This window comes from Micromonas pusilla, assembly GCF_000151265.4.
Source record: "Micromonas pusilla CCMP1545 genomic scaffold MICPUCscaffold_5, whole genome shotgun sequence".
NCBI lineage: Eukaryota > Viridiplantae > Chlorophyta > Mamiellophyceae > Mamiellales > Mamiellaceae > Micromonas > Micromonas pusilla.
The window spans coordinates 993,626-1,020,985 of record NW_003315886.1 but is presented as its reverse complement, the minus strand read 5'-3'; the positions used below and the strand labels follow the sequence as shown (position 1 = coordinate 1,020,985).

The window sequence follows — 27,360 nt, the reverse complement described above, 5'->3', positions numbered from 1 at the left end:
CGGGCGGGGACACGCTCCTGCCGGACCAGCTCGCGGACGCGTCGCTCGTCGCGTTCGACGCGATCGCGGGGCTGTGCGAGGAGTCCATCGCGGCCGCGGAGCGATGGGACGAGGAGACGACGTACGGGCGAGATCCCGACCTCGCGAAGAAGAAAGCCGCCGCGGAGGAGAGGGAACGCGCGAGGCGGATGAAAACCGCGCTCGCGAAGGCGTTAGGGCCGGTAGACGAGAAGCACGTCCCGGATCTCATCGACGTCGCGAAGAGACTCGTGCACATCCAGAAGAAACGCAAAGGGACGTCCGACGACCGGGACGTCGACGCGTCCGCGGCGGAGTTTGGCGCCGCCGCCGTCCCCGCGCGGCGAGAGTTTGGCGCGGACGTCGTCTTCAACGCGCCTCGGTCTCGCGCCGTGGGCTCGCGCGCGTCCACTTCGGCGTCCACTTTGATCCCTCGACCAGCGCCGGCGGCGTCCGCGTCCGCGGCGGCGTCCGCGTCCGCGGCGGCGAAGCTCGCGGCGACGATGAAAGCCGGTCTCCGCGCCGCCGGAGAGGCGGAGGCGGAGAAGCGCCGCGGCGAGAACGCCGGGACGAGCCCGCTCGACGCTTCCGCTTCGCGCGCGACATCGTTCGGGCCGTTACCTCCGGCGGAACAAAGCGCGAACGAGCAGCTGAGGTGGCTGAACGAGAAGTGCGTCGAGCACGTCGGGGGCGTCGCGGGCGCGGGGTGGGAGGACGTCGCGCAGGGCGTCGCGAGGGCGACGCTGTCCGACGCGTCGAGGTCGGACGACGACGTCGCCGCGGAGCTGTTCGACCTCCTCGGCGACGGCGGCGTGGAGCTCATCATGGGCGCGATCGAGCGCAGGGTCGCGATGTGCGCGGCGCTGCGGAAGCGCATCACGACGCTGAGGGAGACGTTGGGAGGGGGGAAGGACGACGACGGCGAGGATCGCGATCGCGCCGCCGCCGGCGGACCTGGACGAACGGTGACGATATCGAGCACGACGGACAAGCAGATCGAGAAACTCAGACGCAAGGAGGAGCGGAAAGTCGGTCGTCGCATCGCGCAAGGGCAGGGCGAGCCGCTGCTCGAGTGGCTCGCCGCGAGCGGCGTCGGGTTCGGGGTCTTGTGCGAGGGAGACTGGGAAGCCGCGGCGGCGTCCGGGGGCGGACGCGGGGAGGACGACGTCTTCGCGGGTCTTCGCGTCGGCGGCGGTTCAGGCGGACGCAAGGCGCTGCCCGCGGGGACGACGCGTAAGGTCCACAAAGGGTACGAGGAAGTAGCCGTCCCCGCGGCGAAGGTCGCACCCGTGGGGGATGCCGAGCGGTTCGTCGCGATCGAGGAGCTCGACGACTGGGCGCAGCTCGCGTTCGCGGGGATGACGTCGCTGAACCGGATTCAGAGCAAAATTTACCCCGCGGCGTTTCGCTCGAACGAGAACCTCCTCGTGTGCGCGCCCACGGGCGCGGGGAAGACGAACATCGCGATGTTGACCGTCCTACACGAGATCGGCGCGCACTTCGACGATGACGGGGAGTGGAACGGGGACGACTTTAAGATTGTGTACGTCGCGCCGATGAAGGCGCTCGCCGCGGAGGTCACGAACGCGTTTTCGCGCAGACTCGCCCCGCTCGGGATAACGGTGAGGGAGCTCACCGGGGACACGCAACTCACGAAGAAAGAGCTCGAGGAGACGACGATGATCGTCACGACCCCGGAGAAGTGGGACGTCATCACGCGCAAGGGCGGGGAAGTTTCCGTCGCGTCCACGTTGGGCCTCCTGATCATCGACGAGGTGCACCTTTTGAACGACGAACGCGGTCCGGTGATCGAGACCCTCGTCGCGCGGACGCACCGGCAAGTCGAGACGACGCAGTCGATGATCCGAATCGTCGGTCTGTCCGCGACGTTGCCGAACCCAATGGACGTCGCGAAGTTCCTGGGCGTCTCCGACGCGGGGTTGTTCGTGTTCGATCAGAGCTACCGACCGATTCCGCTGACGCAGGTGTTCGTCGGCGTGACGGAGGGAAACGCGATGAAACGTCTCAACTTGATGGCGGAGATCGCGTACGATAAGTGCGCGGGCGCGCTGAAGAGCGGGAAGCAAGCGATGGTGTTCGTGCACAGCCGAAAGGACACGGTGAAGACCGCGCGTCAGCTCGCGGAGCTCGCCGCGAACGCGGAGGGCGGCGTCGAGTTGTTTGGCTGCGCGGAGGACGACGAGGGCAAAAAAAGGTTCAAGACGGAGATCGACCGCAGTCGGAACAACGAGCTCAAGGAGCTGGTCGGGAAGGGCTTCGGGTGCCACAACGCCGGGATGCTGAGGTCGGATCGAACCCTCGTGGAGAAGCTCTTCGCCGCGGGGGTCGTGAAAGTCCTCGTCTGCACCGCGACGCTGGCGTGGGGGGTCAACCTGCCCGCGCACACCGTGGTCATCAAAGGCACGCAGCTGTACGACCCGCAAAAAGGCGGGTTCAGGGACTTGGGCGTGCTCGACGTCCAGCAGATCTTCGGAAGAGCGGGTAGACCAGGGTTCGACACCAGCGGCGAGGGCGTCATCGTCACCGAGCACAAGAAACTCGCGCACTACCTGTCTCTGTTGACGCACTCCACGCCGATCGAGTCGCAGTTTATCTCGTGCCTCGCGGACAACCTCAACGCGGAAATCGTCCTCGGGACGGTGACAAACGTGAAGGAAGGCGCGCAGTGGCTCGGGTACTCGTACTTACACACGAGGATGGAGAAGAACCCGCTCGCGTACGGGATCACGTGGGACGACGTCAAGCTCGACCCCGGGCTCGGGGAGCACCGGCGGAAGCTCGTCAAGGAAGCGGCGCGGACGTTGGACCGAGCGAAGATGATTCGATTCGACGAGAGGAGCGGGCAATTGTATCAAACCGAAGCGGGAAGGATCGCGTCGCATTTTTACATCAAGCAGACGTCCATGGAGATGTTCGACGAGCACTTGAAGCGCCACATGAGCGTCCCGGAGGTGTTCCACATGGTCTCGCACGCGGGAGAGTTCGAGAACATCTCCCCGCGAGAGGACGAGATGCCCGAGCTCGAGACGTTACGACGAGACAAAAAGAACGCGTGCCCGATCGAAGTGAAAGCGACGCTCGCGGACAAGGCTGGGAAGGTTAACCTGCTTCTGCAAGTGTACATCTCGCGCGCGCGCATGGAAGCGTTCAGCTTGATCGCGGACAGCTCGTACATCTCGCAAAACGCGAGCCGCATCTGCCGCGCGTTGTACGAGCTTTGCCTCAGACGCGGGTGGCCGTCGCTCGCGGAGACGCTCTTGACGCTGTTGAAGACGGTGGATCTGCGGATATGGCCGCACCAGCACACGCTGCGGCAGTTCGAGACGACGCTGTCGCCGGACACGCTGTACCGGCTCGAGACGCGAGACGCGACCGTGGAGCGGCTGTGGGACATGTCGCCGTCCGAAATCGGGTCGTTGCTGCGCCTGAACACGGACGTCGGGAAGAAAGTTAAAGGATGCCTCGAAGCGCTTCCTCACCTCGCGATGGAAGCGAGCGTGCAGCCGATCACGAGGTCGGTTTTGAGAGTGAGCGTGACGCTCACGCCGGACTTCATATGGCGAGACAGTCAGCACGGCGGCATCCAACGATGGCTCGTCTGGGTCGAAGACCCGGTGAACGAGCACATCTATCACACGGAGACGTTTAACCTGAGCAAGAAGCAGCACAAGGAAGGGAAGCAACACATGGCGTTCACGATCCCGATATTCGAACCGATGCCGTCGCAGTATTTCCTGCGCGCGACCTCCGAGAGCTGGCTCGGGTGCGAGACGTTCTTAGAACTGCGGTTCGACGGGTTAGTGCTTCCGCAGAAGCACCCGCCGCACACAGACTTACTCGACCTCACGCCTCTGCCTCGAAGCGCGTTGAACGACGAGAAGTACGAGTCGCTCTACGCGAAAAAGTTTACGCACTTCAACGCGATCCAAACGCAGGCGTTCCACACGCTGTTCCACACAAACGTGAACGTCCTGTTAGGCGCGCCGACGGGTTCTGGGAAGACGATATCCGCCGAGCTCGCGATGATGCGGACGTTTCGAGACGAGCCGGGAGGTAAGGTCGTGTACATCGCGCCTCTGAAAGCGCTTGTTCGCGAGCGCATCGAGGACTGGCGGAAACACCTGTGCCCCGTGCTCGGAAAGCGACTCGTCGAGCTCACCGGGGATTACACCCCGGACTTGCGCGCGCTTCTTAGCGCGGACATCATCGTCGCGACGCCGGAAAAGTGGGACGGAATCTCTCGGAACTGGTTGGGGCCTATCTAGTTCTCCCGCCTGTTTCCCCTCTTTCATCCCCTGTGTATTCGTTCGTTCCATTACAATACAGTACCAGTCAGTCTGTTCCGTCGGACGATATCGCGACGTTGTCGCGGTGTGTCGTGCGTTGTTCTTCTACAGCTCTCTTTTCTCTCTCAATCTGGCGCCTGCTCGGCCTTCGCTGCGATCAAGCACACCAGCTCGGACACGAGCTCATCGATCGCGTGCGCGTCGGCACGATCGTCGGCGCGGCCCTGCACCCAATCCACCGGGGGGCTCTTCATCGCGATGAGTTTGGGAACGCTCGGGCTCATGTCGAGGTCGTGCAGCTTAAAACCCTTGGTCATGCCTGGAGCCACGCGGTTATGAGCCTTGGCTTCCACGCGCTTCTTCCACTCGCTCTGGATCTCTTCTAGTCCAGCGAGGAGGTGACCGCGGCAGTGGTACTCTTCTGGCAGTTGATCTTTGATCGCCTCTTCGGTTTCCATACCTGGCTCCACGAATATGTATCCATTCTCGGAAGCCCAGACGCGGAGAAGCACGGCGAAAGCGTTGTACGCGGTGATGTCGTCCTTGAACTTCTGCTGCACCAACAGTGTCCCAGAGAGCGCGACGCTGTGGAGGTGCTTGCGGATTTTTTTCCCACCTGAATGTGATACAGTGCGGAGCGGAACTAAGAGACCAAGACCGACACCACTGTGTCCAGACTCACCGATACGTCGTTGCGATCGCTGCCAGAATTCCTTTTCGCTAGTAGCGGCTAATTTGAGCGTTCCACTTACGTACTTCACCGTCGACTCTCGCGTCGGGAATCTGTTCGAGCCGGGGAGGCGGCCGTGGTACAAGTGCAATTCGACCTTTGACCTATTTTTCGAAAAAAAAAAATCGTTTCGTTCTCTGACGCTCCCCTCTTTTTCCCTTGGGAAATTTTCAATCGATCGTCGCCGCCTTTCCCCTGTCCGTCTGTTCCGTCGGTTTCTTCACATATCGAATGACACAGACGCTCTGACACGGACGTTCTCGTCATCCATGACACAAACGTATATTTGTCGATGACTCACCTGGCTTTGATGAATGCACGTATGCGACCTTACGAACTGGCAGTCGCGCGCGTACGTCCAGAAAGTGTCCCTGGTCGTCATCGACGAGATTCACCTCCTCGGCGCGGACCGCGGGCCGATCCTCGAGGTGATCGTCTCGCGCATGCGGTACATCTCCGCGCGGACGAAGCAGCCTGTGAGGATCGTCGGTCTGTCCACCGCGCTCGCGAACGCGCGCGATTTAGGCGACTGGCTCGGGATCGAAGACGAAGGCCTCTTCAACTTCCGTCCGTCCGTGCGGCCGGTGCCGCTTGAGTGCCACATCCAAGGCTTCCCGGGTAAGTTTTACTGCCCGCGGATGATGACGATGAACAAGCCGACGTACGCGGCGATTCGCACGCACTCGCCGGAGAAACCGACGCTCGTGTTCGTGTCGTCGCGCCGACAGACGCGCCTCACCGCGATGGATTTGATCGCGTACGCCGCCGCGGACGAGCGACCGGAGGGTTTCGTGCACATGTCCGCGAACGAGCTCGCGGGCGTCGTTCGCAGGGCGAGAGATCCCGCGCTGAAGCACTGTTTGCAGTTCGGCATCGGCATTCACCACGCCGGATTATCCCCGGAGGACAGGGCGATTTGCGAGGAGCTCTTCGCGGAGTGTAAGATTCAAGTGCTCGTGTGCACGTCCACGCTCGCGTGGGGGGTGAACCTGCCCGCGCACCTGTGCATCATCAAAGGCACGGAGTTTTACGACGGCAAGAGTCGAAGGTACGTCGACTTCCCGATCACGGACGTGCTTCAGATGATGGGCAGAGCCGGGCGGCCGCAGTTCGACAAGAGCGGCTGTTGCGTCATCATGGTGCACGAGCCGAAGAAGGCGTTTTATAAAAAGTTCCTGTACGAACCGTTCCCCGTGGAGTCGTCGCTGGCGGACAACCTCCCGGACCACTTCAACGCAGAGGTCGTCGCGGGGACGATACGCTCGAAGCAAGACGCGGTGGACTACCTCACGTGGACGTATTTTTTCCGTCGTCTGGTGCAGAACCCGTCGTATTACGACTGCGAAGGCGTCGAGCACGCGGAACTCAACGCGTTCTTATCGAGGCTCGTCGAGAACGCGCTCGTGATGCTCGAAGACGCGCGGTGCGTCGAGATCGGCGAGGACGACTCCGTGGCGCCGCTTCTGCTCGGTCGCATCGCGTCGTATTACTACCTCCAGCACCCGTCCGTGGCGTTGTTCGCGTCGAGCTTGAGCCACGCGAACACGGTGGAGCAACTCTTAAAGACGCTCTGCGGCGTCGCGGAGTACGACGAGCTCCCGGTGAGGCACAACGAAGACAAAGTCAACGCGGAGCTCGCGATCAGGGTGAAAGAAGCCGGCGGGTTCGCCGTCGACGCGCGGCTCGCGGACGATCCGCACACGAAGGCGAACCTTTTGTTCCAAGCGCACTTCCTTCGCGTGCCGCTGCCGATGAGCGACTACGTCACGGACACCAAGTCGGTGCTCGACCAGGCGATTCGAATCATTCAGGCGATCATCGACGTCGCGTCGGACGCGGGGTGGCTGCACACCGCGCTCAACGCGATGCGTCTGATGCAGATGGTCATGCAAGGGAGGTTCCTCACGGACTCGCCACTCACGACGCTGCCGCACGTGGACGCGGAGGTCGCGGGGAAGCTTCGTCGGGGGGGGGTGAAGTCTCTGCCGCAGTTCGTGACGCGCGCGATCAAGGACCGCGCGGGCGCGAAGAAGGCGCTGTGCGCCGCCGGTTTGAGCGGCAGAACCGCGGAGGAGACCACGAACGTCGCGGCTCGGTATCCGTCCGTGATGATGCGCGCGTCGTCTGTGAAAACTTCGCGCGCCAGCGCCGGCGGCGGAAAAGCGGACGAAGGCGTCGTCGAGGTGCACTTGAAGCGTTTACACGCGAGGGGCGGTAAAGACGGCGGAAACGGCGGCGGCGGTCGGTCCTCCGCGCCCAGGGCGGTGTGTCCGCTGTTCCCGAAGCTCAAAGAGGAAGGATGGTGGCTCGTCTTGGGCGATCGAATCAGCGGCGAGCTCCTCGCGTTGCGACGCGTCGGGTTCGGCGGCGCGGCGAGCGCGAAGCTGACATACGCGGCCCCGGACGCGCCGATCGGCGGAGGTCGCGGCCCCGAGCTCGACCTCGTCGTGCACCTCGTGTCGGACTGTTACGTGGGGATGGATCAAGATCTCGGGGTGTCCGAAGGTCTCCCCGCCTCGATCGACGCGGAGGAGGACGGCGACTCGAGCGACGACGACGGGTTTTGGTTACCGGCCGCCGCCGTCGCGGAGAGGATGAAAGCGGCGTCCGAGACGGCGCGTCGGCTCGCGTCCGAGTCCGAGTCCGAGTCCGAGTCCGAGGACGACGAGGCGTTTTGGGAGGACGAGACGCCGACGGAGGAGGTCGCGGCCGCCGCGGTGGATCAGGACGCGTTCTTCTGGGAGGGCGAGGGCGCGTATCTCGCCGCGGGCGGCGACGGGGAGAAAAAAACCTAAAAAACCAAAACCCACCGCGCCGCCGCCGGGAAGGGCGACGAGGAAGAATTCTGGTTCGACGCGACGACGCGGGAGGCGTCATTTCGCTCGTTCGCTCGTTCGCTCGTTCACGACAAGACAAGGTAGCTTAGCATAGAGTGAACGAACGCACACGCACACACAGGGCAGGGTTTCATTAATACGCCACGTCGTCGTCGTCGTCGTCGTCGTCGTCCCACGTCGCCGCCGGCTTTTGCTTTTCCCCGCGAGCGGCGTCCGGCGCGGCGTTTCTCTCTTCAATCTCCAACAGCTGCTCGAGCGCGTTGCGCGCGTTCGCGGGCAACGCGTCGACGTCGCGCACCTCCGCGTCGACGGGCGCGTCGTCGCCAGCCTTGAATCCGGGACCAGAAGCGGCGGGACCGCCCCAGTACTTGTTCCACGGCTTCGCCGGGCGCCACGTCGTCCCCGTCTCGAGAAAGCACAGCGCCATCAAATCGTCCTCGAGGAAATAGTCGTCGCGGTCGTCGACGAACAGCCGGACGCCCTTCTTATCGGCCGGCGTGCTGTGCCCGCCCGCGTAGCGATTGTCCTGGACCTTGCCCTTCTTGAATCCGATCTCGGTCTGGTCCGGCTCGCGCTTCATCATGCACACGGTGAGCATCTGCACGGGCTCGTTCGTCCCGGGCTTGGTCTCCTTGTCGAGCGACCACGCGGTTTCCGACGCGACGATCAGCGGTTTTTTGCACCCGTGCTTATCCTCGCACTTCCAAAACGTCCTCCGCAGGTTGTCGATCTCGCCGCGCACTTTGACACTCACGTCCGCGTCCGTCACCTTCACGTCGATGTCCTCCGCGTAGATCCAGAACGGCAGCTCAAACTCCATGACGACGTCTTCGTCGCTCTCGTGAAGCGAGTACGGCGCCTTCAGACACCGCGCGCCGTCGGGGTCGCCCTCGAACAACCGCCTCCAGTGCTTCCCCGGCTCCGCTTTCGTGAGCGTGATGGTCATCCGTCGCTTGTCTTTTGATACCACGGAGTCCACCGGGGCGTTGACGTCCATGCGGTACGCGAGCCGGCGTTCGATCACGGGCGCGCTGTCCTCGGCTTGGATTTTCAAAACCCCGCTCGCGCCGTCCGCGACGTCGACGACGAGCTCTTTGTCCTCGTACGAGGTCGGGACGTGGACGCTGACGTACACGAACTGCTCGGTCTGCGCCCACTTGTAGTACTTCGCGAGTCGCAGGTCGTACGTCCGCGTGTGGTGCGTGCTTCTCGCTGTCAACGACGAAGCGTACCCGGGCGTCTCGATCGACTCGACGCCGTCGCCGTCGCCGTCGCCCGCGCGCGAGCCGCCGGGAGGCAACGCGGGCGCGGACGCCGCGCGCGTGCCCGCTATCCCGTACACTTCCGCGGCCGCTTCCTTGAACGCCCTCGCCTCTTGTAGCTCCCGATCTGTCCTGTAGTTCGGGTCCGCGAGCTGCCGCTTCTCCGCGTCCTCGATGCGCTTCTGTTCGAGCTCCTTCTCCGCGAGTTTCTTCGCCATCGACCCCGGCGCGTTGGTCACCGGGTAGTGCAGTCCCACCGCGCCCTTCCAGTGCGGCTTCCTCGAGCAAAAGTCGCAGAAGAGACACGTGCACGCGTAGCACACCTTGTTCGACGGTCGTCCGCACACTTCGCACAGCGCGACGAGCTGCGTCCCGCCGTCGACGCGCAGGCCGAGGCGTTCGAGGTCGTCGAGCAGGACGTCCTCGCCGCCGCGCGCGCGAGGGGTCACGCCTGGGATGTATCGAAACTCGTGCTCGCGCGCGAGGAGGTCGTACGTCTCGCGTCGCTTCGGGTCCGACAGCGTCTCGAACGCGAGCTGGACTTTCGCGAACGCGCTCGCGTCGCCGCCCTTGTCCGGGTGATGCGCGCGCGCGGCGGCTCTGTACGCCCCGCGGATCTGCGCCGGCGTCGCGTCGGTTTTGATCTGTAAGATCTCGTAATGCGCGACCCCGCGCAGGTCGCGCACGCTCGCCCACGGATCCTCCGGCGCGGTCGGCATCGTATCGCGGCCGCGCGCTGTTCTGTCGACGCGAGTCAGGGGAGGCGCGTCGGGGCGGGCGTGGCGTGACGTCCGCGCGCGCGCGACGAGTGACGCGACCGCCGTCGCGAGCGCGCGAGATGAGACGACGCGACCGCGTCCGCTCCCCTCCCTTTTTTTCCCGTGCAGTGCGTGAAAACGGTTGTCGCACTGTTCTCGCGCGAAGAGTTTTTTTTGAAGTTGGTTCTCTCCTTCCTCGGGACGGGACGGATGGATGGACGTCGACGGCGCGCGCGGACGCGTCGGGACGCGCGCGGTGCGGCGCGACCGCGACCGCGACCGCGGCGGCGCGACCGGTCGACGCGCGCGGATACCCCCGCGGGGACGACGCGCGGGGACGAGGGAGGGGGAACGTCGTCGACCGTCCCCAGCGCGGCGCGGCGGAACGAACGTCGTCGGTTCGCGTCGCGCGTGGCGCTCGTCGGTTTCTTCCGGAGTTTACGACAACTGTCTACAACTGTCTCCGGTCGAATCCAACGAAATCCGCAAGCCGACCCACAACCTTTTTCGCCGCCAAAAAGCTCGATAAAAATCTCGCAAACTTTGGCCTTTTGGCGCGACCGGGCGCGATTTAATTGGCCGTTTGAGGGAAAAAGCCGCCTCGGCGAGTGGGGTTCGTGAGAAATGTCCGAACGCGATCCGCGGACGAGACTGAAACACGATGTCTCGACTCTCGACTCTCGTTTTTCGCGCCCGTGCGCTCTTTTGTCAAGATATTTATCTGGAAAAAACCACGCACCGCGACGCACTTTCGCGGACGCGCGCGCGTCGGGACGACGCCAACGCGTGCGACCGACGCGGGGACGCCGGCATAATCCCCCACGGAGACGTGGACGGGACCCCGAATCGATTCCCGCGATCGATCGCGCGCGCGCGGGGACCGGGACGGGGATGCGCGAAATCGGGAAAATCGACGGCGGGGCCATCGCCGTCGCGTGCGCGCCGGACGACCTCGCGTGCGACGAGGTCTCGCTCGAGCTCGACTCCCCGAGGAGCGCCATCGCGTTGATGCAACCTCCTTCGGAACGCGCTCGGCCTCGATCGGCGCGAAGGAGGTCCGTCGACGCTGCGCGCCCGGAGCTGACGCGGTTTTCCGCGCGACGCGCGCGCGCGCGGGGTTCGGCGAACGACGCATCGAACAACCCTCGGAACGCGATCGGAAGCGTGAGCGTCGACACCGGTTTGTGCCTCATGGACGCGCGCGACGACGATCCGACGTCGCCGAAAATCGGGAATCCGGAGATGGGATATGCGCAGCTCATGCCGCTCGTTTTGCACGCGCTGAGTCGATTACGGTGCGTCCCCGCGCGCGTCCCCGCGGCTTGCCTGCAACCTTCCGCCTTACCACGCTTTTCTTGTTATTTTTTTTTTCCCGAGCCCCTCTCTTTTTTTTGCCGCGCGACCCCCGCTCCCCCCCGCGTCCTGACGCCGCTCCCTCCGCCGCCGCGACGATCGAAACGCAGGACGGAGGGGTGGAAGTCGTTAGAGGACGCGCCGGAGAGCCCGTCCGCGTGGTTCAAGCGGCACAAGCACCCGAACGCGCGCGAGGCGCCGCCGTCGCCGTCGCCGAAACAGCTCGCGCACATCGATCACGGCCTCGCGGTGCTCTCGCCCGTGGCCTCTCGTGGACGCGGCGCGGTCGGCAGCCAGACCGAAAACGAGTGTGCCTACAATACCAGCAGCGCGGGAAGAACCATCGTCGACTCCCCGCCGCCGTCACAGGACGGCTCGCAGACCGCGCACGCGGTGGTGTCCGCCGCGCTCGAGCGCGCGCGCGCGTTCACCCCGGCGCAGATCAGCGCGCTCGGTACGGCGCTGCGCGATAGCAACTGGATCGCCGTGGATCAGCTCGCGACGGTGCGCGCGAGATCCTCTTCGCGGTTTTTTTCGACCGCGCTTTTTGTGACCGAGTTTTTTCCGATCTCATCTTCGCTCTCGCCCGCGATCTCGCGATCGGCGCGCTCGACGCGAGTTCTGACCCCCGTCATCCCCCCCACAGGACGTCCCGAGGACGACGCGATCGAGCGCGGGAGACGAAGGCGACGAGATCGCGCGCGCGTCTCCGATGGAGGCCGCCGCGAGGCTCATGTTCGGGGACGTCGAATCGAAGCGTCTGATGTCCGCCTTGTGGAGAGCGCGAGACCGCGAGGAGGGCGCGGGGGGCGCGTCCACGCCCACCCTGGGCTCGCGCGGCTCGCCGCGTCCCAGTTTGGACGGGATGGAGACGGACTCCGCCGGCGCCACCCGCCGCGGCCCCGGCGTGGGACAGCTCCCCGCGCTCAGAAGGCTCCCGGAGGCGTCGTGCAACAGCTGGGACTGGGTGGACCCGGCGCCGGAGTCGCCGAGCGAGATGCGCTCGGACGCGCGCGCGGAGGACGGGTCCTTCCCGGGCGACGCGGAGACGCAGAGCAAGGTGTTCAGGGTCGCGTCGATGAAGATGCTCCGAAGCGTGGACGAGGACGGGGACGAGCGCGGGCTGATCGAGGACACGCCGAGCCCGGATAACACCGAGTCGCGGGGCGGGAGCGCGACGGACGCGGCGGGCGCGCGAGACGACCGAAACAAGGCGCAGCGGACGAACGAGACGAACGACTCCCCGGGGAGCGCGTTCAAACGTCGAAGAGTGTCGCACGACGACCTGACCAAACACCACGACGCGATGAAGAAAGACGCGACCGATCAAGAAGACGTGAGCCTGGTCGCTTCCAACGCCGCCGCGGTGGACGCCGCGAACGTGGAGGACTCGGACGTCATGAAGGCGCTTCGAAGGCGGTGGGAGAGCATCAGCGGCGGCGGCGGCGCGGGCGGCGGCGGCAGCGGCGTGATCCAGCAGCAGCGCGCGAACCCCCCGGTCGCGGGCGCCGCCGCGCCGGTCGGCCCCGCGTCGGTGAAGGCGTCGCGCCCCAAGCGCGCGACGCCAAACTTGAAGCAGCGTCTCACGGAGGTTGTCATCCCTGTGAAGTGCGTCGCGACTGGCGCGTGGTCGTTCAACACGCGCGTCACCGGGTTGAACCTCGCCAACGCGTCCATCGGGCCGGAGGGCGCGAAGTTCATCGCGAAGGCGCTTCACGGGCGGCGCAACGGGGACGGGTCGTGGGTGTTCAACACGACGTTGCGCACGCTGAACTTGGAGTTCAACAGCATCGGCACCGAGGGCGTGATCGCCATCGCGAGCGCGTTGTGTCCGCGGTGGGTCCCCTCCGATCCCAACGTCGCGGAGTACGTCTACGGCGGCGGCGACGGGAAATCCGAGCCGCCGCTCGAGGACGTGAGCCTCGATCACGTGCAACGCGTCGGCGGCGGTAAGTGGGTGTGCAACACGACGATGAAGGTTCTGAACTTTAACTTTTGCGACATCGACGCCGTCGGCGCGGGCGCGCTGTCGCGGTTGCTCACGCCGAGGGTGGACGAGATGGGCGACTTTGTGTACTGCTCGGGCGTCGCGAACATCTCGCTGTTTCACAACCACATCGGCCCGGACGGCGCGCGCGCGCTCGGGGACGCGATCGCGCCCAGACGGCAGCAAAGAACGGGCGAACTCGTGTTCAACCCGAAGTTCGAGTCTCTGAACGTGGGAAGGAACCAGCTCGGCGATCTCGGTCTCGCGCACCTCGCGAGGGCGTTCAAACCCGCCGTCGCGCTCAACGGATGCTGGTGCTTCAACCCGACGTTTCGTCACCTGCACGCGAACATGAACTCGTGTTTGTCTCAAGCCGGGCCGCTCGCGATCGGGGAGAGCTTATCCCCGCGCGCGAACCCGGACGGATCCTGGGCGTTCTCGAGCTCGCTCACGACGCTGCACCTCGCGAACGTGTTCCTCGGAGAAGAAGGCGGCAAGGCGGTGGCGTCCGTCGTCGCGCCGCGGCGAACGACGATTCGCGGCGCGCCGACGTACGTCTTCCCGAGCACGCTGAGGGTTTTGAACCTCTCTCGGACCGGTCTCGGGGACGTCGGCGCGGGCCACATCGGCGTCGCGCTGCAGCCGGTGTGGTGCGTCGCGGGAGGGAACGCGCGCGAGTTCGCCGCGGACGGCGACCCGGGCGCGGGCGCCGCGTGGCGTCCGATCGAGGGCGGAGACGCCGCGGGCGCGGGCGCGGGCGGCGGCGTCGGCTTCGGACGGTGGGTGTTCAACGCGAAGATGCGCGAGGTGCACCTCGGGGGCAACTCCATCGGCGTCGCGGGCGCGCAGGCGATCGCGCGCGCGATCGCGCCGCGACGCAACAACCTCAGCGACAAGGTCAACGCCACGGAGGAGTCCATGTGGGCGTTCAACACCGCGCTCAGGGTGCTTGACTTGAGAGACAACGCGATGGGGAGGGAGGGCGCGGAGGCCATCGCCGCCGCGATCGAGCCCGTCGCGGTGGACGTCGACGCCGCGGACAACAGCTCGCCAGAGTCTCTGTCCGGGGCGTCCTCCCCGGGGACGTTCCCGGTGATGCCGGGGTCGAACGCCGCGCCGTTGGGGTCGTCGTCGCCGTCCGACTCGAGGCTTCCGGGGTCCGTCTCGAATCTTCTCGACCGACGCGCCAACGCGTCCGAGCGAAGAGCGCGTCGACGGTGGATCCCCGGCGGCGGCGCGCTCGCGGTGCTGAACCTCGAGTTCAACAACATCGGGCCGGAAGGCATCTGCGCGATCGCGACCGCGCTCGAGCCGCGGTGGTGCCTGTGGGCGTGCGCGGAGCACACGACGGCGTCGCGCGCGTCGTCGCCGGCGCTGAGCGACTCGGACGGCGGCGGGCACGTCCTCGGCATGTCGACGGGCTCCTCCCCGGGGTCCACCCCGGGGTCGCTCACCCCGGCGCTCACCCCGCGCGGCGCTTCGTTCACGAGCGCGTCGCGCCCCGCGTCCGGCAGACTGTTCGCGAGCTCGCGCCCGGTGTCCGGACGCGCGCGGCGGCACAGCGCCGTCGACGCGACCGCCGACCCCCGCGACGGGTCGCTCGCCGCGCTCGCGTGCGTCGGCGCCGGCGGCGAAGGCTGCGAGTGCGCCGCGTGCGCGAACCGCGTCTGGGACGCGCCGCCGCGACGCGAGAAGCTCCCTTTCTCGCTCCCGGGCCCGGGCGACGGGCACTGGGTCGTGAACCGGAGCTTGAAAGCGCTCGGCGTCGCCGGAAACGGGATGGGCGACGCCGGCGCGACGGCGCTCGCCGCCGCCGTGGAACCCCGGATCGGCGTCGACGGCGGGTGGGTCACGAGCGCGCTGCACGCGATCGACGCGAGCGAGAACGTGATCGGCGTGGACGGCTTGCACGCGCTCGCGGACGCGCTCGAGCCGAAATGCACGCGATGCGCGCGGCCGCGGTCGCGGCCGGGCAGCGCTCGGAGCGGATCGTCGTCCGGGTCGGACGGAACGCGCTGTTGCGCCGCGCACTCGCTCCCGCACTCGAAAGACACGTCGTCGCACGGAGGAAGCGTCTTGAGGTCCGTGCTGACGACAAACGCGGTCGCCGCGGCGGCGAGAGCGGACGCCGCGGCGGCGACGACGAAGCTGTTCAATGCCGTCGGTCTGAGCGACGGCGAGGACGCCAACTCGGAGGGGGGCGGCGCGGAGGGCGCCGCGGCGGATTTCGTCGGCGGGTTTCCGTCGCCGGCGCAGACGACGACCGCGGCGGTCGAGTGTTCGTACGGTATTCGAGCCTCGATTCGACGGCTGGATCTCATGAGCAACAATCCTGACCCTGAACTGAAGGAGCGGTTCAAGAGTTTGACCGCGTCCGGCGGGGGCGAGATCAACGTCTGAGCGGACGCTCGGACGAAAAACGTATCAACGGCGGCTTCGGCGTTTGCGCGAAAATGCGAAACGCCACGCAGCTCTCGTTGAAGAACGTTGTATTTGTAGTAGGCAAAAAAGTTGCACGCGGCGTAGGTTGCCGTGAAAGTATAAATCTTTATGTTGTAAAAGACTAAGTTATCAAGTAAGGGCATCACGTCGCCAGCGTCGCGCAAACGGCGGCGCTCGAAGGTGAACGCGCGCGCGTCGTCGTCGTCGCCGTCAATCGTCGTCCCGTCGCGTCCCCGGCGGCAGCTCCGCCGTGATCTCCCAGAAATCCTCCGCGTGTTCGCCGTGCGGGTTTGACACCCGGTCCGGCGCCATCCTTTGCGCGAAGTCCGCGTCGAGAACACACCTGATGTCGCTCAGTTTCACCGTCCTCGGCGGCCGCGAATGACTTTCGAGCCAAACGCGCGTTCTCTCCCCCTGCTCGTCCGCCTCCTCGAACAGCGGCTGAACCACGCACTCGCCGTCGTCGAGGTCGATGGTCTCCACCTTCCCGACGCTCCACTCGCCGACGTCGTCGGGGTAGAGCACGAGATCCCACTCCATCACCCCGACGCTCGCGTTTGAGCTCGCGGCGACGCGCGATCGACGCGCGCGCGGGGGACGCGTCGTCGCGACGCGCCAGCGCGCGTTCGCGACCGACGCTCGCGCGCGACTAGAGGACGCGGCGAAATCGCGGCGGCGGCGCGAGGACGACGCGAGCGGAGTCGCGGCAGCGCGGCACGCGATCGCGCGCATCTCTTCGCGCGTCGGCCGCGCGCGGAGGTGCGGGGCGCGCTCGGTGTGATGAGCTCTAGTCGTACTCGCGAAACGAACATCAGCCTCGTTTTCGACGAGTCGAGATCTCCCCGCCGGTCGTCGCCATTCCCCCGCGCCGGGGGGCGCCGACGGCGTCGGTCCGCGATGGAGGACTTCCAAAGCTTCATGCACGGCTTCGCCGCGTCGGTACGCGACGACGAACGCGCGCGCATTCCCCTCGCGCCGCGACCCATCTCGTTTCCCTCCGCGCGTCCTCGCCTCGCGCGGAGAGTGCCCACGACGCTCACGTTTCGTTCGCGCTCGCACCTCGTCTGACGCGCGTTCCTCGACCCCCCACAGCCTCACGCGACGAGAAGGGAGAACGAGAGCACGCCGCGGCGACGCGCGAGCGCGAGAGGCGCGAGCGACGCGCGAGGCGGCGGCGACGACGCGCGCGGTGACGGACGCGAGCGAGATCGCGAAGGCGACGGCGCCGGCGCCGGCGCCGGCGGGAGGAGAGACCCGCGGTGGGCGTCCGAGCCCGTGAGCGGGCAGTCCGCGGCCGCGAACGCGTGCGTGCTCGCGTTCGTGATCGTCTTCATGCCGATGCTGCGAGCGCTGTTCCGAGCCGCGCTCTTGGTCGCCCTCGGCGCGGCGTTCACGAGCAACCCGGGTCGGGACGAGAGCGCCCGCCGACGGTGCTGGGACGTCCTCCTCGACGAACGCCGGCGAAGAATCAACGAGCGGAACGTCCACGACGCGTCCAACTTGAACGTCGTGCGGATGATAAAGAACGCGGTGAACGACATCGGGGGCGCGCTGCAAGGCCGCAGGGTCATGGTCGACTTCGTGTTTTGTTCGTTCGCGTACTTGGAGTCAGAGTCGGAGGTGGACGCGCAGTTTTTCGCGGTGGGCGCGTTCGGGTCGTGGCACGTCGTCGAGATGTCGCGCGTCCGCGGGGTCGTGGAGTGGGCCGCGAGCGCGTTGGATAGAGCCGTGGAGGCGACGGGGGTGTCTTAGGGGGAGTCTTACTTAGTGGGATGATGGTAGCTTAGTTAGATGGTGGCGCGAGTCCGTCTGGTGAGAAAAACGCATCCGTCACTCCAGAAGCCAGAACTCGCCAGGCCCTCTGCTCTCGGCCGCGGTCGCGGTCTCGGAAACTTTTATTTCACGACACGACGTGTTCCCCCGCGCGCGTCGGGACACTCCGAGACGCGTCCTCACGGCTCGAGGACGCGATGAGGGCGTTCGGCGCTCCCATTAGGGACGCGTGCGCCGACGGCGGCGGGATTCCGCGCGTCGTCGCGGAGACGATCGCCTGGCTCGACGCGCACGGTGCGCGCGCGTTCCCCTCGGATCCTCCGACAGCTCGCGGCGTCGCGCGTGGTAACAATTTGGAATCGAGAAGTTCCCCCGGCGCGGCGACACCCCGCCGCGTCCCCGCCCCGACCGCGACCTCCGCGCGCGTCGTCTCACGCGCCCGCGCCCCTCTCTTACCCCTCACACACCCACGCAGTCGGCGTCAAGGTCACGGACGGCCTGTTCGCGTCGCCCGGGTGCGAATCCGTCATCGCGGACGTGAAGTCTCGGTACGAGCGCGGGGACGTGATGCCGCTGAAGAATGCGAACGACGCGCACGACGTCGCGGGCGTCCTGAAGCTTTTCCTTCGCTCGCTGCCGGAACCGCTTCTTTCGTATCGGATGTACGACTCCCTCCTCGCCGTCGCCGCGGTGCCGACGCGATCGCGCCGCGTATTGGCGCTGAGCTCGCTGCTGTCGCATTTAGACCCGCCGTCGCGGGCGACGCTGAACGCCGTGCTCGCCTTCTTGCAGCGCGTCGCGATCGCGCTCGCGGCCGCGACCGGCGGGCACGGGACCGGGGACGACGCGATGAACGCGCACGTCGTCGCGGTGAAACAACTCGCGCGGGCGTTCAGCCCGGTGCTGCTCCGACTGCGCGGCGGCGTTTTCGGCGGCGGCGGCGGCGGCGGCGACGAAAACGCGGCAAAGGACGACGCGAAACGAGGCGACCACGTCATCGAGCTCCTCATCGAGCACAGGAACGACATCTTAGGCGGGAACAAGGGCGCCGGGAGCCGAGCGAACGAGCCGGGCAAGAGCGGCAAGGGGCTCACGACTCGCGTCAACTCGGGTGGGAATATCAACGACGACGCGAGAAACGACAGAAACGAGGGCAGAGCGGCCGCGTCTGCGAACGCGCCGCGGGCGCTGGATTTGAATGCCGCGGGCAAGGAGAACGCGCCGAGCGCGACGATCGGCGCGAAAGCGACGGCGACGGCGAAGAAGCCAGTCGTTCTCGCCGCCACAGCGCCGGAGGCGCGGCCGAGGGTGGTGGACGTCGTGCTTCCCTCCGCCGCCGCCGCCGCGGGACGCGCGAAGGACCCCGCCGCCGTCGCGGACGCGTGGATGTCGACGTGCGTGGGGTCCTTGTTTGGCGGGGACGACGTGTTCACCGCGGAGATCGACCGCGCCGCGGGGACCGGGCTGGAGATTCTGTATAAAACCCCGGTCTTAGGCCTAGCCCCGGACGCGCTCGCGACGGAGAAGCAGCAGATCAAACGACGGCTGCGGTCGTTCGATAACCACGTCCTCGCGTGCAGCGGAAGGAAAGCGACGAAGGAGGATAAGAGGCATCTTCGTCCGCTGTATTTACGCCTCGCGCACGTCAAACGGCAGATGCACGTGTTAGAGAGCGTCGGCGCGGGCGTCATGGGGGGCGGCGCGGCGGGAGAATGCGCGGACCGACAACGGCTGAGGGCGTCGTCGACGGCGAGTTAGCGCGCGACGCGACGGACGATTGACGTTCGGTTCGGCGCGCGCGATAGTCTTCACGTGTATTGTCAACGCCAACGAGGTTGGGACACCGCGCACTGTAGGTCCTACGTCTGGCCCCTCCTCGATCCTCGACCCTCAATCGTCGAGCTCGATATCGAGCGGGATCATCACCGCGTTCGCGCCCGTCGTGTCCATCTTTGGAAATTTCGTGCTCTGCGGGAGCTTCTGCCTCACGACGTCTTGCGCCCCCCACTCCGTGAGCAGCTCCGCGACGGCGCTTAACTGCTCGACGTACTGCTGCTCCGTCATCGGGAAGCTCTTCTGCCCGACGTGCTTCCACATTATCTGCAGATAAAGACCGAGTTTGTTGAACTGGTCTCTTCGCTGGTGGATGCGCGTGTCGTACATCTTCCCCCACTTGTTCAGCACGAGCATGCGCAGCTCCTCGCCGGTCATCGGCGAGCCGGGCTCGGGCACCCCGTCGTCGTCCCCGGACGAGGACGAGGACGCGCCGCCGGCGTCGCCGTCGGCGTCGTCGTTCATCTGCGCCTCGAGGAACGAGAACAGGTCGTCCTCGTCGTCGACCGGGGCGCCCGCGCGGCAGACGTGCGAGCGCGGGTGCCTTCTGCTGGGAACCGCGATCGCGCGCGTCGGCGTCGGGGGGGTCGCGCCGCCGCGCGTCCGCGCGGACGTCGCGACCACCGCGCGCGATGCAGCGCACGCGAGCATCGTGCGTTCGGTTGTGACGCGGCGGGAGAGCGAGCGCGAGGTCGCGAACGGAGCGCGACGCGATCGGATAACCAGACCGGGCTTGGACGACCTGACGCCGACACGTCACTGACAGGACGAAACGCACGGGACGGGCGACGGGAGAGAATGATTTGTTGTCTCGTCGCGGCGTTTAACGCCGCCGTCTCCGCTATCTACTTCAAAAGACGCTCACCGCGAAGTCGTACACCGTGATCCCGATCAGAATCGCGACCGCGCACGCGAGCCCAGCCCCCGCGTACAAGATCTGCGCCCCGATCCACCCGGCGTCTTCGCGTCTCGCGCCTCTCGACGCGAGCGTCTCGTACCGCCGCATCACGACGAACCGCGTGTACAAAAGCAGCACGACGCACGCGCACAAGACGACGAGGACGGCGTCCTCGGTGGATCTGAACACGGGCTGCAGCCGTCGAGGATCGGAGCGTCTCGTAGCCTTTCGGTCTCGTTCGTTCAGCGCGCGCGCGTTGGCTTCCTTCAGCCGCGCCTTCTCCGCGTCGCGCGCCGGCGCCGGGGGGTCTTTCCGTCGCATCGCCTTCCAGGGCTCCTCCGGACGCTTGAAGAACCTGTACACCCTGTACGCGCGCGTCGACGCCTCGCGCGCGGACGCGACGACGTTCTCGACGAAGTGCGAGCACCGGAGACCGATCAGCGCCATGAGCGGCGCGAACGCCTCGGACGCGTCCTGGGAGCGTTCGAGCGCGCGTTCGAGTTGAACCGTCGCGCCGCGGACGTCCCGATGTACGCCGACGCCGGCGTACATCGCCCACTTGTTAGAGTCACCCGCACAAAAAAAGACGAAGCGATGAAATAGGCAGAGTAAATCGCGACGATGTCGCGAGATAGCGTCGACAATCTGACGGAACCGGCGGAAACGAACGTGTAGACCATGATATGTAACGAAAACGAACGAAGATACGGGAAAGTGAGGGGATCCCTACCACGCGAGGTTCACCGCGCCCTCCACGGACCCGGCGTCCGAGGCTGCGCGGTAGTGGAAGTACACCCTCTCCTCGGGGGACGCGTCTCGGGGAGGGAACCGCGGCGGCGAAGGCGAAGGCGAGGGCGTCGCCGTCTCTCCCTCGTTCGACGCCGTCTCTCCCTCGTTCGACGCCGTCTCTCCGCCGTTTGACGCGCCCTCCTCGACGCTTCTCGGAACGAAAGGTCTCGGCCCGCCGGACGCTCTCACCGCCTCCCAGTGCAAATCGCCGAGGTCGACGTGCGATTCGTGCTCGCCCATGACGACCGCGCGCTCGAGCATCTCCCTCGCGACGGTGAAGAACGTCTCGCGGTCGAGCACGCCGCCGCTCGACGCGATCACCGCGTCTTTGGATTTTCTCAACACCCACGCCGCGTTCGACGTCGCGCTCGCGCTACCTTGCTCCGCGAGGAGGACGTACTTCACGAGCGCGCCCCACGCGTCGGGTGCGGCGTCCGTGGTTTTCTGCGTCTCGTCGTCCGTGACCGGGCCGCCGTCTAAGGTTGCCATCGCGTCGTCCTGCAGACGCGTCCAACCTAAGCGTTCGTCGACGAACGTTTTATACAGCTCCGCCGCGCGCGTGCAATTTACATCCGTCCCGGACCCAGTGTGGTGCGCAATCGCGAGGACGTGCGGCGCGCGCCAGTGCCCAGCCTCGGATGCGGCCTCGTAAAACTCCACTGCTTTCTTCGCGTCCATGTCCACGCCGAGGCCGTTTTGGTAGATCGCGCCGAGGTTGAAGTTGCTATCCGGGTCGCCCCTCGCCGCGCCGGCTTCAAACGCGAGCCGAGCGGCGGTGTAGTTTCTCTCCACGCCCCAGCCGTTGAAGTGTAAAACCCCGAGGCCGTTGAACGCCGCGGGAAGCTTGTTGGTCCTCGCCGCGTGCTCGAAGCGTCGCCTCGCCTCCGTGAAGTTCTGCGGCGTGGAGATGCCTTTCATGTGCATGTACCCGAGGTTAAACGCCGCGAGCTCGTCCCCGGCGGCGGCGGCGGCTTCGAAATCCCTAAACGCCTCGGCTTCGTCCCGCTCTACGCCTCGTCCCATGAGGCGGCGGTACCCCAGGTGCCTCTGCGCCTCCGGCACCCCCCGCGCGGCGAGGTCTTCCTCCATGAAGATCTGCTCGTTCCCGTTCTCGAGCTGGTCTTCGCTGACCCACCGCGCGTCTCTCTCGCGCTCGCGCAGTAACCCGGGCGACCGCGGGAGCTGGAAGTCCTCGTTCTTCTCCGCGTCCTTCGCGGCTTCGTCCGCGACGGGCTTGATCCACCCCAGCGCGGTCTCGCACTTCGGACCCGCGAGCACTTCCGCGGGCGCGCCTCTCGCGTGGTACACCCTGTCCGCGACCGCGAGCCGCGCCTCGGAGGAGCCCATCTCGCCGGAGACGACGAGCGCCGTCCTCGCCCACGCCTTCGGATCCGCCTTGGCCGGGTGCGCGCCGTCCACCGGCCGCGAGGACCAGCTCACGGTGCCGTAGTCAAAGAACGGGTCGTCCGCGTGCGCGTCCGGGATGGGATACGCGTCGGGGGGCACCAGACCGGCTTCCACGAGCGCCGCGAGGAGAAACAGCGCGTCGGATACCGCGATCCAGTCGTCAGGGGTGTCCTCGTACGGGTCCGGCTCGGCGTCGTCGTCGTCGTCGAGCGCTTCCCCATCCGCGGCGTCCGCGTTCGCCCTCGCGGGGTCGAGCGTGCTCTTGATCACCTCGCGAACTTTCTCCGCCGCGTCTTCGACCGCGGCAGCCTGGCGCGCCGCTTCATCGCTCGCCCCCGCGTCCGCGTCCGCGTCCGCGTCCGCGTCAGCCGTCGCCGTCGCCGTCGTCGCGGAAGTCGTCGTCGCGGTGACGTCCCCCGCGGCGTCGACGACGACGACGCCGTCCACCGCCGCCGCGGGATCGGCGCCCTCCGCGGCGGCCGCGGCGGCGTCGACGCCCGTCGAGGACGTCTCCACCCCCAGCGCTTGCATGATCGCCTGCGCCGCCTGCGCCGCGCCGCGGCCTCGCTCGCCGTCCGCCATCTGAAAGTTGAACTTGACGTGCACCGCGCCGGTGCCGGGTATCTTCTCAACGACGATCGCGTCTTCGCCGTTGAGTAAGACGTTCTCCGAGTGAACGCCCGCGGCGTCGTCGCCGTCGCCGACGTCGACGCCGAACGCGCGCAGGATGTTCCGCTCCGCGTCTTGAAGCTTCTTCTTCGCGGTCATGGACTGCTTCGCGTTCGCGGCGTCCGCGGACTTTCTCGCGACTCGCCGCGCCTCCTCCGCCGTCGGCGCGTTCGCGACAAAGGCGAACAAGTCTTTAAACGCCCGCACGACGTCCCTGCGTTCGTCGTCTACCGCGTACAGCATGTCCTCCATCTCCACGAGTTTGTATTCGTACGCCTCCCTCGCCGCCGCGCTCGCGTTCAAACGCGCGGCGCGCTCCTCCGCGGTCTCCGGCTCCGCGCGCTCAAACTCGAACGCCGCGTCGTCCTTCGCGTCCTCGGCATCTTCTCGCGTCGCCGCGTCGCCGCCGTCCCGCGTCGCGCCGTGGACGTCGCCGATTTCGTCGCGAGTGTCGAGGTCGCCGAGGTCGCCGAGGTCGCCCGTCGCGAGGTCGAACTCGCGTTCGAGCGCGTCGAGCTCGTCCCACCTCTCGTCGTCGCCGTAAAACGCGTTCGCGCGCGCCTCCACCTCGTCGCGGCCGCGCGCGTCCTCCTCCTCCTCCGGCGCCGCGCGATCCTCCTCCGTCGCGTCCTCCGCGGTCGCGTCGCGGTGCGTCTCGCGGTCGGCCTCCTGATGCGCGCGGAGATCGTTCGAGCGCTTCAGGTCGTCCGGGTCGCCGAGGACGTCGTCGCCCGTCTCCTCCGTCTCCGGAGGGGGCGCGCGAGCGCGATGATCCCGGTCGCTCTCGAGATCCGCGCCGCGCGCGGAGATCTCGTCCGGGGCGCTCCCCGGCGCGTCGTCGCGCGCGGGCGCCTCATCCGTCGCCGGCACCGACCGCGACCGCGGCTCCGGCTGCGGCTCCGGCGCAATCGGCGGCTCCGGCTCCGGCTCCGGCCATCGCTCGTCGTCGTGCCCGCGCACGTCCAGGTGCGGGAGCTGCGCCGCGTCGCGCTCTCGCACGCCGTCGTCCGCGTCGCACGCCGCGGGCGCGATCGCGCACGACAGCAGCGCGAGCGCGAAGAGCGTCGCGACGAGCGTGCCCCACGCGCGCCCGCGGCCGTAGGAGGGGGGGCGTCGCGCCCGTCGCGCTGAGACCCCACCGCGCGCCATGGTCCCGCGTGGGGTGGGGGGCGCGGTGTTCGAGTGATTCCTCGGCTTCGAAGAGAGGCCACTGGCGCTGGCTGGGAGTCGCACGCCCGCGCCCCGGTCCGTTTTTCGTTCGCGGCGGCGTTCGGAGTCCCATAGATACACTTGATTACAGCATTCTATCGCGTATGTGCATCCGCGCGCCGTGCACACGATTCTAACAAATATAACTAACAAGATACGCCTGCGCCGCCCGGTCGACGTCCCCCCGCGTCCGCTCTGCGGGCGGAAAATACAATTCACGCCGCCGCCTCCTGTCCCGGTGACGCCCCCGAGACGTCTTCGAGCAGGAGCTCTCGCTCCAGAGCCTCGCGGTCGGCCGCGGTCATCCCCCGCCGCCACGACTGAAAGGGTATGGACCCTTTGAACCCTTTCTTCTCGTACTCCTCGCGCATCCTCGCCTCGAGCAGCTTCTTCCGCGCGACGACGCCCAGCGGTTTCGCCGGGTCCGTCGTCGCCTTCCGCTTGCCGCCGCCGCCGCCGCCGCCGCCGCCGCCGGACGCGAGCGCCAACGCCGCCTTCGCGTCCCCCGCGCCTTGCACCGTCGCGTCCTCGCCTCGATCCCTCGCGGAGCTAGCCCCGCCCCCCGTGGATCTCGCGCTGAACCCGGGGAGCATCGACAGCGCGATGTCGTCGTACGACGCGCTCCGGTCGTCGGCGGTGAGCGTCGTCCCGCCGCTCTGCGTCGCCGCCGCGCCGTCGCGTTTCCCGCCCCCGCGCGCGCGCGTCGCCTTCTTCTCGTACGCCTCGAGAGCGTCCAGGGACGAGATCGGATTGCTCGGATTGTTCGGGATGAAACACGCGATCGCGCCCTCGGGGACGACCTCCCCGGGCGCGCACGTCACGAACCTTCCCGGGACGGAGTGCCGCGAGCTCGAGCTCGGCCGGCTTTTGCTCTCTCTCGCGTCGCGTTTTTCATTCTTCTCCACGAGCGCCTTGAGACGCCTCTCCGCGACGGCGGTGCGCTTCTCCAGCTGCGTGACCTTCGCTTTCGCAGCCTTCTGGTCCCACATCACGTGCTTCTTCAGGTGCCTGTCCAAGTCCAACCGCGTCATGTACGTCATCCCGCAGTCCGGGACGTCGCACTTGAACGGCCGCTCGAGCGTGTGCAGCGCCTTGATGTGCACCTTGAGCGAGTTTCTCGAGCTCATCGACTTGCCGCACTCGGGGCACTCGAACGGCTTCGTCGTCGAGTGCGTCTTCCCGTGCGCTTTCAGATCCCCGCTGCTGTAGAACGACCGCCCGCACCCTTCGTGCTCGCACGTGAACGGTCTCTCCCCCGTGTGCACCTTGCGCACGTGTATCGCCTTCTGCGTCGCGTGCTTGAACGACCGTCCGCAGCCGTACGGACACGGGATGTGCCCGGTCGTGTACGGCGTCGCGATCTTCGTCACGACGTTGTTCACGATCTTCCTTCCGCTGAAGTACGTCAAGTCCCCGTTTTGGGGCTTGTCGTTGCCGCTGTCGTCCGCGGGGACGCTCGCGTGCGACGGCGGCATCGGCAGCGGCGGCGTCGCGGTCCGCGTTCCGGCGTGGCTCGACGATTGCATCATCATCCCTTGCGGCGTCGGAGGGACCGCTCCGTTGAACCCGGGGACGATCAAATTGACGCCGCCGTTCACCACGCCCAGGGCTTGAAGCTGCGCCATCGTCGGGGGGTTACCCGCGTTGAACATGTTCTGCATCGCGGCCGCGACGCGCACGGCCTCGCGCGCGTCGCGCGAGCAGAGTGTCACGTTTCATTTCGCGAAAGGTCGCGAGAAATTATTTTCCGCCACTTTTGTGGTCTGCCAAAGGTCGCGCGGACAGCAGCACGAGTTCCAGCACGAGTGCTTCGATACCAAACTGGTCGGTCGATTTGTTTGGTTTCGAAGATTCGAACCCAAGCATCGAGCACATCGCCGAGCGCAGGATGGCGCGCCCCCGCGGGCTCGTCGCTCTCGCGGGGGTGTGGCTCGCGGTCGTGTCGTCCGTCGCGGACGCGCAGTTCAGCCCCCCACCCCAACCCCCGCCGTCGCCGCCGCCGCCTTCGCCGAACCCGCCTTCGCCGTTCCCGCCGCCGACCCCGTCGCCCCCGCCCGCGACCGGCTTCGCGGCGACCGTGCACGTCATCGACAACACGACGGACAACTTTGGCGTGATACCGACGACGTCGAACTGCTGCCAGTGGTACAAGTGGTGCGAGAACACGAATATCGCGTACCAGTGCACGGACACGATCGTGAGCGCGTGCCGGGCTTCGATCGCGTCCGCGGCGTCGTGGAACGACGAGTGCAAAGCGTGCATGATGTGCTACGACTCGCGGGCCACGGACTGGGACGCGAGGAAGAAGTCGTGGCTGTCGATATACCACCCGTACCAGGCGTGCATCGACACGACGAGGAAGGTCATGACGCAGGCGTTCGTCGCGGACCCGCACCACATGCGCGTCGAGCGCGAGGAGCAGACCGCGAGGGACGCCGTGAACACCGGGCAGCCGCAGTTCATCGTGTGCGGAGAGTTAAACTACAAGTGTCTGAAGATCAAAAATCCGCACAAAGCCGGGACGCCGTGCGAGGTCATCCCGGGGGTGAAAGTCCCGAACAAGTTCCAGACGAAGTTCGGCAGGATGTACGACCAGAGCTCGAAAGACCCGAGGAAAGGGCCGCAGCGGGGACGGCTGCTCCCGGGCGCGGGTATGGTCGTGAACGACGCGATGCCGCAGAGCGAAGTCGTCGCGGACATGGCGGACCGAGACCCCGCGGTGCATCCGGGGTTCGAGTATCCACTGGGGGTGACGAAAGGGGACGGCACCGGCGTCGCGGGGATTTACCAGGAGCCAAAGTACGTGAACACGTCGGATCCGCTGAAAGGGCGGGCGACCAGCACGCAGGGGGGATAGGGAGTACATTTAGAAGAGGCGCTTTAGATCTTATATTATTGAGAGACGCCGCTTACGCACAACCTCGCAGGAGGCTCACATGTCCTTCTTCGCGGACTCGGTGCTCTCCTCCGGGAGCGGCTCCGACTTGTCTTCCGAGGCCTCGATCGCTTCCTCTTCCTCCTCCTCCTCCTCGACCGCCGCCTCCTCCTCTTCCTCCTCCTCGACCGCCTCCTCCTCGACCGCCTCCTC

General features: G+C 66.7%; 13 protein-coding genes across 13 annotated transcripts in view; 5 read left to right on the top strand and 8 right to left on the bottom strand.

Annotated features, from left to right (window-relative positions):
• Positions 1-1,214: 1,214 nt before the first annotated feature.
• MICPUCDRAFT_63 (uncharacterized protein) lies at positions 1,215-7,541 on the top strand (the record flags this gene model as incomplete). The annotated part of the gene is made up of 3 exons (XM_003058882.1): positions 1,215-4,288; positions 4,372-4,378; positions 5,400-7,541. Coding segments are annotated over 3 exons (5,223 nt in total), but the record flags the coding sequence as incomplete, so codon positions are not given.
• A 2,101-nt stretch (positions 7,542-9,642) lies between these two features.
• MICPUCDRAFT_12143 (uncharacterized protein) lies at positions 9,643-9,816 on the bottom strand (the record flags this gene model as incomplete). Its single annotated transcript, XM_003058518.1, has 1 exon — positions 9,643-9,816. A coding segment is annotated over one exon (174 nt), but the record flags the coding sequence as incomplete, so codon positions are not given.
• Positions 9,817-10,803: 987 nt separating this feature from the next.
• Positions 10,804-15,827, top strand: MICPUCDRAFT_47351 (uncharacterized protein; the record flags this gene model as incomplete). The annotated part of the gene is made up of 3 exons (XM_003058881.1): positions 10,804-11,207; positions 11,376-11,769; positions 11,912-15,827. The coding sequence occupies 3 exons, from the start codon at positions 10,804-10,806 to the stop codon at positions 15,650-15,652; spliced, it is 4,539 nt and encodes a 1,512-aa protein (XP_003058927.1). The 3' UTR covers positions 15,653-15,827.
• Positions 15,828-15,904: 77 nt separating this feature from the next.
• Positions 15,905-16,234, bottom strand: MICPUCDRAFT_58214 (uncharacterized protein; the record flags this gene model as incomplete). Its single annotated transcript, XM_003058517.1, has 1 exon — positions 15,905-16,234. The coding sequence occupies one exon, from the start codon at positions 16,232-16,234 to the stop codon at positions 15,905-15,907; it is 330 nt and encodes a 109-aa protein (XP_003058563.1).
• A 357-nt stretch (positions 16,235-16,591) lies between these two features.
• Positions 16,592-17,446, top strand: MICPUCDRAFT_39868 (uncharacterized protein; the record flags this gene model as incomplete). Its single annotated transcript, XM_003058880.1, has 2 exons — positions 16,592-16,633; positions 16,787-17,446. 2 exons carry the CDS (start codon positions 16,592-16,594, stop codon positions 17,444-17,446), a joined length of 702 nt encoding a protein of 233 aa, XP_003058926.1.
• A 218-nt stretch (positions 17,447-17,664) lies between these two features.
• On the top strand, positions 17,665-19,225 carry MICPUCDRAFT_58212 (uncharacterized protein; the record flags this gene model as incomplete). Its single annotated transcript, XM_003058879.1, has 2 exons — positions 17,665-17,761; positions 17,943-19,225. 2 exons carry the CDS (start codon positions 17,665-17,667, stop codon positions 19,223-19,225), a joined length of 1,380 nt encoding a protein of 459 aa, XP_003058925.1.
• A 132-nt stretch (positions 19,226-19,357) lies between these two features.
• Positions 19,358-19,678, bottom strand: MICPUCDRAFT_17207 (uncharacterized protein; the record flags this gene model as incomplete). Its single annotated transcript, XM_003058516.1, has 1 exon — positions 19,358-19,678. One exon carries the CDS (start codon positions 19,676-19,678, stop codon positions 19,358-19,360), a length of 321 nt encoding a protein of 106 aa, XP_003058562.1.
• A 423-nt stretch (positions 19,679-20,101) lies between these two features.
• MICPUCDRAFT_68277 (uncharacterized protein) lies at positions 20,102-20,850 on the bottom strand. Its single transcript, XM_003058515.1, has one exon. It carries the CDS (start codon positions 20,748-20,750, stop codon positions 20,151-20,153), a length of 600 nt encoding a protein of 199 aa, XP_003058561.1. The 5' UTR covers positions 20,751-20,850; the 3' UTR covers positions 20,102-20,150.
• A 74-nt stretch (positions 20,851-20,924) lies between these two features.
• Positions 20,925-22,334, bottom strand: MICPUCDRAFT_68276 (uncharacterized protein; the record flags this gene model as incomplete). The annotated part of the gene is made up of 1 exon (XM_003058514.1): positions 20,925-22,334. The coding sequence occupies one exon, from the start codon at positions 22,332-22,334 to the stop codon at positions 20,925-20,927; it is 1,410 nt and encodes a 469-aa protein (XP_003058560.1).
• A 311-nt stretch (positions 22,335-22,645) lies between these two features.
• On the bottom strand, positions 22,646-24,235 carry MICPUCDRAFT_68274 (uncharacterized protein; the record flags this gene model as incomplete). Its single annotated transcript, XM_003058513.1, has 1 exon — positions 22,646-24,235. A coding segment is annotated over exon 1 (1,567 nt), but the record flags the coding sequence as incomplete, so codon positions are not given.
• Positions 24,236-25,348: 1,113 nt separating this feature from the next.
• On the bottom strand, positions 25,349-25,591 carry MICPUCDRAFT_8371 (uncharacterized protein; the record flags this gene model as incomplete). The annotated part of the gene is made up of 1 exon (XM_003058512.1): positions 25,349-25,591. A coding segment is annotated over one exon (243 nt), but the record flags the coding sequence as incomplete, so codon positions are not given.
• A 569-nt stretch (positions 25,592-26,160) lies between these two features.
• Positions 26,161-27,129, top strand: MICPUCDRAFT_58207 (uncharacterized protein; the record flags this gene model as incomplete). The annotated part of the gene is made up of 1 exon (XM_003058878.1): positions 26,161-27,129. One exon carries the CDS (start codon positions 26,161-26,163, stop codon positions 27,127-27,129), a length of 969 nt encoding a protein of 322 aa, XP_003058924.1.
• A 15-nt stretch (positions 27,130-27,144) lies between these two features.
• Positions 27,145-27,360, bottom strand: part of MICPUCDRAFT_68272 (uncharacterized protein) — a gene marked incomplete at its 5' end in the record, with an annotated part of 1,137 nt that continues 921 nt past the window's right edge. The window contains one exon of the mRNA XM_003058511.1: positions 27,145-27,357. Coding sequence (XP_003058557.1) covers positions 27,205-27,357 — 153 coding nt within the window. The 3' untranslated portion in view covers positions 27,145-27,204. The remainder of the gene's footprint in view (positions 27,358-27,360) is intronic.